This window comes from Egretta garzetta, unplaced genomic scaffold, assembly GCF_000687185.1.
Source record: "Egretta garzetta isolate BGI_Z169 unplaced genomic scaffold, ASM68718v1 scaffold161, whole genome shotgun sequence".
NCBI lineage: Eukaryota > Metazoa > Chordata > Aves > Pelecaniformes > Ardeidae > Egretta > Egretta garzetta.
In genome coordinates this window covers 2,760,729-2,770,354 of record NW_009258754.1, presented here as the reverse complement: position 1 = coordinate 2,770,354, position 9,626 = coordinate 2,760,729, and the positions used below count along the sequence as shown (strand labels likewise).

Below are 9,626 nucleotides of genomic sequence, written 5' to 3'. Positions count from 1 at the left end.
ATCACTATAGAGTTTGTTATAAAAATCTAAAAGCTGTAAGACCTTTATGAATAAATTAACCACAACAGTACTAATGCTGTTTTAAGGATCTCTTTTATAGACTACAATAATCTATTGTTGTTTTTAGTGGCTCTTTCCATTTGTTTGCCTTCTGAAAAGGAAATAGTATAGTCCTTTGATCTAACACGGTTTTTGCCTACTTGAACTTCACAGAAAGCACATTATTTTTGCTTGAAGTTATAAAATCATTTTTTGCATTTTGTATAAAAAAAAGGGACTTGCTTTTGGTACAGTTAGCAGACAGCATCTGGTGTGATACAATGATTGCAAGAAAGTGATGTTCATTTTGGCAGAAGCTTGGTGTGTACCTGGGGTGGTCACGTTGACTCACCAAGTGACACACTGAGGGTTCTGCAGCTCCTTGTGAGAAGTTTGGTCCTCTTGGCTTTTGCAAATTCTGCATTTGCTAACAGAAGTGACATTTGCATAGATAAATGCTGTTTGGGAAGAAAAAGAAAAATCAATATCTCATTTGAATCAATGTCCACCTCTACAAGTTCTTCCCTGAGGTGCATAGATCTCCTGCAGAACTGAAGAGTATAGTGCTGTGAGAGGACAGCACTGAGCAGTAACGGAGGGAGGTAAGATGAATAAAAAGCTTACCCCTCCTTAATTCTTTGAAGCATCTGTAATCTGCTGTTAGTTTTCTACTTGATTAACTATTCAGTTTTAGCTTTTAAATAAAAGACTCTTAGTAATTGATCTCAATAATTAAAGCATTTCTTCTGTCACAGATCCGCTTTTAATCATAACCTTGACCAACATATTTTTTTGTCTGTAACATCTTATATGGTAGTGAAGGCACATTATTTATACCACTCTTGAATTTTTATGAACATGTAAATTATTAAATAAACTGTAATTGCACGTAGTCTTGTCAAGATAATGTCTTTCCACATCTGTTTCTTAAATACTGTACTTCATCTTAATTAGCTTATTTTTGCAATTTCTATGGATACATAGTCTGAAATTTGTAGGTGGTTCAAAAGAGTATTCAGTTTAATGAGTTGGTGGAGAGATTGAATGCTGTGGTTTGACCATCAGGTTGGTTGAAGAAAGAAGGCTTACACTGTACTTCATTTTACAGTATGCACAGTAGAAATAAGGCAATAGTTCAGTGGCCCAATAGCTCTGATATGAAAGAATGTTAAAGGAATCTCAGCCTGTTCCTATCAAGAAATTAATTTTGATCAAAAGTAGTCCTAAAATCAATAAACGTAAGGATTGAGGGGTGGGGAGTTTTTAACAAAATTGACCTTGTTGGGTCTGATTTGCAGCGTAGGTCTAAAGGAGGATCAGAACTCTGCTCTAGATCTATTTATGTTTTAATTTTTTAGTAAAACCAGTTTCTGCTCACAAGGATCACTAGGGAAGAAAATGTTTCACAAATAGACCACATCAATCAATAGCAATATTTTCTTGAATGGTCATGAGACAAGTAGCCCTTAGAAGCAAGGGGGATTTTCTTCTTCTCTGCTAATTAACTATCAAATCTAGCAATGGTCTTAATGATGTGACGCTTTATTTTATTTATTTATTTATTTTTAAACAAAGGCAATTAGCTCAAAGAGCTAACCTCTTACCAAAAGAGGCTGTCATGCACTCAAACAGTCTGAGCATCACTTTATCCAGGGGCAGAAGGCCTCACTGTGTACCACCGCAGTTCCTAAACACTGACCTTGAAGTCTTGAATTCCATTAGTCTCATGGGGGTAGGGTGCGAAAATGTCCTACAACAAAGTTTCTGTGCTGCTATGCAAGATTTGAAGCTTTGCTGTACAGTATGTTTGAACTTAATGTCGAGCTGCATGAGTTATATTTCACAACTTTGCACATATATAATAGATGCAATAAACATATTTTGATGCGTGTTTCTGACACAGAATACTGCCATTATAGCTAAGCTGTCCAAAATCATCAGCAGATTTTCTGAGGTATCATGTACATATGCTAACCCCGGTACTATATTTCTCACTTGGTGCTAATTCAGAACAATCAACAAGTTCATGTTTGCTTCTCACAAAAAAAAAAACAAAACAAGTTTAAATTCTTGTATCTAAACTCCTCAAGGAAAAAGGACATTTTTATTGAAGGATGTCAGCTCAGTTGCTAGCAGAAATACACATATTACACATATAGTTCAAAATGTTGCACGGTGTGATTTCTTTCCATGTACACTGATTACAGTGTAGCAATAAAGAGATCATGTTTTGGTATTAAATTTTTTTAAGATCTATACAAATAAGATATTTAAATGTTGAATAAGGATTTAAATGTTGGTCCATTAAAACTACACTATTAAATCTGGGATCTATTACCCAGTGTTTAGCTTGTAATAACAGAAAGACAAGCTGAATTCATTATTTGAGGGGGAAAAAAGCATCCTCAGTTTTGTTACAGATAAAATTTATTTTATTTTACAAAAATAAAATCATTAAAAGGTAAATTATCAGACATAAAAAATGGGAAATACATGTTCAAACTTAGGAAGAAGTATAGCTACTACTAGTGGTGTGAGGTGAAAAGCCATTCCATGTTCTGACAAAACGTGAAATATTTATTGTATTAATACATTTCCCAAATGCGGTAGCTTACCATTGTAATGTCCACCAAATTACAGCAGGATATCACTTCAACCCGTTTTTATTTTCTGGTTACATTTATGGAAATAAAATTTTAAGGATATTTCAGTCTTTTGAACTATACAACTGAGTAATTTTCTTTGCTTCCTGCTCAAACAGTCCCAGCAGTCCTAGCTGTGTTGCCTAGAAACTCCATCTCCTGCGGCATCTGTAAATTGGGCAATTCAACAGGAGGATTCATATTCTAAATAAAAGAGAAATCTTGGGGCGGGGAGGGGGAATCATTTGTTAGCTCGTGGCCTGAGCGGTGCTGTTGAGAAAAACAAGTTTCTATTTGCTCAGTTGCACGGGGTTGATTCAGAATGTATGGTACGCTCAGAATTCGGTTACATGCGTGAGGATTACATTCAGGATAGAAGCAGATTGTAGCCTGAGCTGCCTGTCCCCTTCAGGTAGAATGGTTCCTATTTCTGTTGTTTGATTTTTATTTTTTTCTTCCCCTGGAATATGCTTAACAAGTAGTAGGTTTTGAGTTTATATTCAGAAATATGTCTATCAGTCATATTTCACTGCTGCAAGCATGTGCTTAACTTGTGATCACTTTAAAAACAATGTAATCCAAAGTTAAGTAACATGCATCTACATATGTATATGAAAAGCTATATTAATACATTGCCATATAATTTTATCAATTATCGTACACGTGATCATTTTTCTCGGACGTTCGTTTATCTTGCCTGCCATTTTTAGATAAATCCTTTTGCAAAGCACTGATAAATTCTTTTCTTTCTTCTTTCCTTTCTTCCTTCCTGACACTGTTATCGGTACAGGTTTGATTCTGTTACAATTCAGGGGTTTGTAAGCAAAGCAGCAATAGAAGCAGAATGGATAATGCAGTCCTTTTACTTCTCCTGCACGTGTATTTGCAGAACTTCCTAATTAAGTAAACAGGGTTTAGGGAAAATTATGATTGTCAGTTTATTCATGTTTAGAGTTTTTTAAAATTTAGAAAATTGGTAGTTCAGCCTGCTATGTCTGTAATAAGCTTAAAAAGCTATTTGCTAATGGGTTTAATTTAATTTTCTCAACTTAATTCTTCCCTTTTTAGATTGCACTGCTGGGCTGTGAAAATAGTGAAATGTACAAAAAGTTCTGTTTGAAATTCACATCTGGAGCTGGATTAAGCTTTCTAATGTATGCTCAGTACAGCAGGAAGCCTCCACTGCTTTAAGAAGAAACAAAGGCTTTTTTATGTACCTCTCCTCAAATATTAATCTGCATTTGCGTAGTTCAAATTATAATATACAGAAGCAGTGGATTCAGAATGTCATAACTTGGCTGGCTTTCCTTTCAATTTGAAGTAAAAATGCAAAAAATCTTTTGATATTTTTCTCTCAATTTGCTTTTTGTCTCATTTTTCATTTTTCTTACTAGCAGTTGTACCATCATTATTTATCACAATGTTTTCCTCCCAAGATTTTTTTTTATGAAGGTAAATTAAATAAATACTGGAAAATTCAAATTTTATAAAATTATATGACAATGAGCTACCTTTCTGTTGAAAGAGGCACTGATTCTTCTGAGACCTCCTGTACATGTGTGCTGTGAGGATAGCTCTGCAAGAGGCGCTTTCTCATTTAAGAGTTTCTCGGTTGGCTCTTCTGTGTAAGCATGAATGTCTTTGTCCTGGTAAACTTGGATTCCAGACATTTATTTGTACTTCAGTAGTGTTATTGCTCCCTCTTGTGGTTCCTGCAACTTTGGAAGTTTTTTTTAGACCTGATGTTTTTGTATCAAAAGTTTATCATTCTATCTAAGTGTAAATATTAACAATAAACACCAATGCCAGACTTCTGTAAAAGTTCTCTGACCAAATTTATCTTCTTTTTTTTATACATATATATATATATTTTTTTTTTTGTGAGCAACGTTAAAAAAAATATTTACTGTACTCCAGCTGAAAGTCCTATTAAAATAAGAACCACCTGGGGCAGAGTTGGGTTACCAAACAGTTTCTGATTTAGTTCTGCACAAAAGTAGAGAGGCGACTGTGTGACATTTGTCATACGTTGGCATTTAACAAAGAAATCCCTATGTAATGTATTTCTGTCGTAGAAATGTGATTATAGATTTTTTTTTTAAGGTTTTAATCCCTTTTGATTACATTGTTTGTGGACTTTTATATATGTAGTTTTCAGCACAGCAGTACAACTGTGAGCCTGTAGTGTATCTGAAATCTGCAGAACAGTTTAGGAGATCTAAGCACTCTCTCACTGACTTGAATTCTGTCTCAGTGAGTTAACCTAGGCTTTTCTGTGTGTATGTCTGTTCCAGTTACACTCATTACTTGCACTGTGGGAGTATCTTATCTGTTTAAATGTCCAGCAGTGCTGGATTCTTTCTTCCCATGTAAGTACAATACCCAAACAAATGACTTCTGATTTTAATGGAGCCACTGGATACTACTTTCTGGGTACCACTTAATTGAGGCTACATGTGCTATTTTATTTGAAGCCTGAAGTAATTAGAAATAAAGGCTGAGATTGTAATCAGCATTGTACATTACAAAAACCCGAGAATTCCTTCAAGATCTTCTACTTAAAATACTGGTTATTTGAACCCCTTTATAGATTGTTAGTACCTTTGGCTGTGGTGTTCCAGTGCAATGGTACTTAAGAAACTGGAGAGAGTATTTTTTGGTAAGGGTTTTTGGTTTGTTTGGTTTTTTGTTTTGGTTTTTTTTTTTTTTTTTTTTTTAATTCACAACAGTATTAGTGACTACATTCAAAAAAACAAAACAAAAAATCTTTCCAAATTACTTAACAAAAGGTATCATGATTTTAACATGACATCAGTCTCCCTATAGCTCTTTGGTAGTTAGTAAGTAGTTTTCTTTCGCATACTTGCAAAAGTCCCGAGTAAGAGCAGATGTTGTCTCAGAGGGAAATAATCTCATACCATGAAATTTCTGAATACTTAGAATACTTGACTCTCTTGAGCTGTTTTCCCATATGCTTTTGGAAGTTTTCACATTTTGGTTTACCTCTCCAGGAAACCTTCTCATCCTCAGCTTGAAGCTTTCATTAAACATATGTCCAAAGGGTCTGCAGCCCAAATGGATGGTTCCCTAAGCAGCCTGCCTCGTTACCCCAATCATTCTTTGTGCGAAATGGGAGAGCTTACACAGACAGGTAAGTTTCCATAGCAGCTCTGCCTTCTCCTCTGCTCTGTTAAATACAGTCTGCTTGAAAAGGGATGTTCTACTTTTCTCTATATTGAAATAAATGCTTTTTTATGGGGAGCTTATAATGTTGCTTATAGCCTAGGTTATGCTGGGATATGAATGAAGTATTAGACTCTCCACTGTAACAGTGGGAACAGATTAGAAACTGTGCTTTATCCTGTAGCTTGCCAACATTCTGTTACAGATTGATCACCCTTGGCATCTCTTTTAACTTCATTTGTATCAAGTCAGAGCATCTTCCCTTGATGTTGCTCCACACCACAAAATTGTTCTGTCACCCTTGTGAAAAATGACATTGCTCCTAAGAAGATCTGGTACTCTGTTACTGATTGGTTTGTAATTCAGAAAGGCCCTGGAGTAGAAGAACAGTCATTTAGTTGCCAGTTTTTACCTGTGATGTAGCTACTGTGTCCCCTGCAAGAGATTCAGATGTAACAGACGCATGCCTGTATTCTGGAAATCAAAACGTTTTAAACATCTGGTGCTTTTTTCCCCCCACCCCCTGCCAAGCTTTGTAAGGAAGCATGTTTTCTGGCATATTTCTTTATGTGTATTTTCACCCCAGGAAAATGATGCTTATTTTCTTATTCTACCTATCAGTTCTGCTGAGCTAGTTATTGGGAGAAAAGGTGAAAATACCAGCAATTAAATTCCAAACAACTTCTTTAGAAAATGAAGTTTTGAGACTTCGTCAATACTACCACTGAGAGAAAGGCTGCTGGATTCTGTTAGTGAGCATATTCTTTAATTTACACCAAAAGGATGGGGAGATGGGAGGTAACTGGAAGTGTTGCAGTGAGGGATTTGAATATGTACAAGGAAGTAAGCGGAGACCTGGGAGTATTGTGGTGCTGGGGGCATTGGGAATATTAGAAAGAGACAAAGGGTTTGGGTGGAGAGGGAAAGTGGAGGTAGTGCTGGATCGGAGCAGTGATATGAAGGCCATTGGAAAGGATCTGGGCCTGCTGTCAGCAGGCAATAGAAAATAAAAGGGGAACAAAAGGTAAGAACACAGAAGTATAGAAAGAAGTTGCCACTTTGTAAGAAACAGATTTTCACAGTTTCCAAAGCTCTTGGAATGGCTTGTGTTCTCCGCCCAGAATAGCCAGCTGAACTGGTATGAACTGAAGTCCATGCGTGTGTTTGCATCAAAAACAAAAATACAGAAGTGCTTTCCCACAAACATATGGAAACATACTGTTGCATAACTGGGTAGAAATGTGACTGTGAAAAGGGCTAGTCACGTGGGTTTTTCTCTTCAACATTCATTAATTGAAAAATTCACATTAATAATACTTTTCTGTTCTCTTCTGTCTTTTCAAATTTCAACATTGATCCATTCCAATTTATTCCCATGCCTTGCTTTTAGCTGTGTTGCTCTTTTTGTCTTAAATGCCAATGACTGAAAGAGCATATCACAGTGGATCTGGGTAGTCAATGGGTTCACACTAGAGAGGGTGAACATAGTGTTGAAGACTTGGGACATTTTCCTTTTGACAGCTGTCTTTCCAGGAATCTCCTGTATATTTTAGTCAAAGAATTGCCTGTGAAATCCTCACATGTTCTAGGATCCCATCAGAAGAAATACTTGTGTTAGGCTAGTCTTGCAAAGTGACCTCAGAGAAATCTAGTCAGGTTACCAAGGAACTCTTCCTAACGCAGCATGTTGCATGTGAAACTGGATTTATCACCGCATGCAGCGTGTAACTGAGTTACTATTTGAGACTCCTGTTGCCTGTAGCAAGTTCTATAGCTGTCTGGTGCATAAAGGGTGCACGCCTGTTGCTTTGCTGTGAGAGGGTAACACAACAACGGTGGATGCTGGAGTAAAGGTTTTGGCGTGTCAGGAGGATACACACCCCATTCCTTTCCAGATGGATAAAGGGAGAGCATTAGCCTAAGAATTATCAAGCAGTTTGAGTACTTCCTGAAGGAAGATGGAGAAGGAAGTTTGACGTGATTGCCACACCTCACCACTCAGTTTTATAAGTTTATACACTAGTTTACATTCTGTGTATTCGTTTGGTGACTGCTGGTGCTTTTACTGGCTGCCGTAAATTTGCAGGGAGCACAGGATTCACTGCCTGTCTGGAAACCTGACTCAGATGCAGTCTGGATCCATCTCCATAACCATCTTACTTTTATAATCATGTTAGACACATTCAGGCTATGTCCCTAGTCCAAAGATAAAACATTAAACCACTACGGTTTTAAACAAAGTCTATGGAACCAGCTATTTCTATCTATATCTCAGTTTAACCCCTAGAATCTGAGACATACTGAAGAATAGCATAAGTATATCACGTTTCATGCAATTTTCCTAATAGTCAGGCATAGGTGAAGTTCAGTTTTGAATTTCATAACTTTTAACTAATTGTGCATTTATTAGTAAGACTGCTAGCTGTGTATTTTATTTTTTCTCCAAAACTAAGAAGATTCTAATACTGTGTTGTAACTTCTTTAAAAAAAATCTCTTCCAGGGGTTGTACAACACTTGCGAAATGGACAACTGTTAAGAGAAATTTATATAAACAAGCATAAACTGCTTCTGAGAGACTGGACAGCAAAACAGCTCTACTTGGAGACAACAGGAAAAAGTCGAACCCTGCAGAGTGCATTGGCGCTGCTCTACACTTTTTTGCCAGATTTTGACTGGAAGAAGATTAACATGAGGCATCAGTGGAGCACCATTTTTTGCTCTGGAAGCTGTGACTGTCCGATGCGAAACCACTACCTAGAAGAGGAACAGCGCAGACAATACAGTTTACGGGTGAAAAACAATGATTTGGAGAAAATATATGTGGATATGGCAAAGATTGTAGGCATTCCCACCAGGCAGTTGAGAGCTTCTAACCCAATAGATTCTCTCTTGTGCTATTTTTGCCACAATGCCAGTTTTCCGTGTACTAAAACTGGCTGCATTGGTATGAAACACTTCAAAGTAATCAAAAGACATCAGTTGGAGGATGAGAGAGAAAGACAGGAAAAGAAGCTTTATTTCTTGTATGCGCTATTGGCTACTCATCCTCTCCTCAACCAGACAGTTAATCGGCTGCAGCGTATTGCAGAAGGCAAGAAAGAAGAAGTGTTTGTTCTTTACTCTGCACATGATGTCACATTGTCACCTGTTCTTAGTGCCTTGGGCATTACAGAGGCCAGATTTCCAAGATTTGCTGCCAGATTAGTTTTTGAGCTGTGGCAGGATGGGAAGAGACCCAAAGAACACTTTATCCGCATCCTGTATAACGGTGCTGATGTCACATTCCAGACCTCGTTTTGCAAGGATTATTATAAACGTTCCAGCAAGCCAATGTGCCCACTAGAAAAATTTGTTAACTTTGTCAAGAGGGATATGTTCTTAGTTTTTAACAGCACTAGTTATTATGATGCATGTCGTAGAAGACCACTGTAGGGAAGGAAAGTGAAGAGGAAGCAATGTTAACTTGCGTATTGGTGAAAGTCTGTCTTCTGGTTGAGGCACAGTTCAGTTTTGTTATTTCTTGTCCTTGTATGTGTAAGTACAAAAGGATATTGCTTGAAACATTCTTCAAATAGTTTTATTTTCACTCAGACTGCAGATGGTCTCCAATAGAAGAGCAATTATTGAGGGAGTGTTACGTATATGTGTATGCTCACATATGCTGTGTTAACTGTAATGAAAGGATAAATCACATGGGCTACTGTAACCTGGACGTCACTTGATAAAGAGTGAGAGAGCATAGACTTTGTTTCTCTGTATTC

The 9,626-nt window shown here is 37.0% G+C and overlaps 1 protein-coding gene across 1 annotated transcript in view; it reads left to right on the top strand.

The window, feature by feature from the left end:
• The window catches only part of PXYLP1 (2-phosphoxylose phosphatase 1), a 37,900-nt gene extending 28,506 nt beyond the window's left edge, over positions 1-9,394 (top strand). Inside the window, exons 4-5 of the mRNA XM_009649135.2 lie at positions 5,693-5,832; positions 8,366-9,394. Coding sequence (XP_009647430.1) covers positions 5,693-5,832; positions 8,366-9,297 — 1,072 coding nt within the window. The 3' untranslated portion in view covers positions 9,298-9,394. The remainder of the gene's footprint in view (positions 1-5,692; positions 5,833-8,365) is intronic.
• The last annotated feature ends 232 nt before the right edge of the window (positions 9,395-9,626 follow it).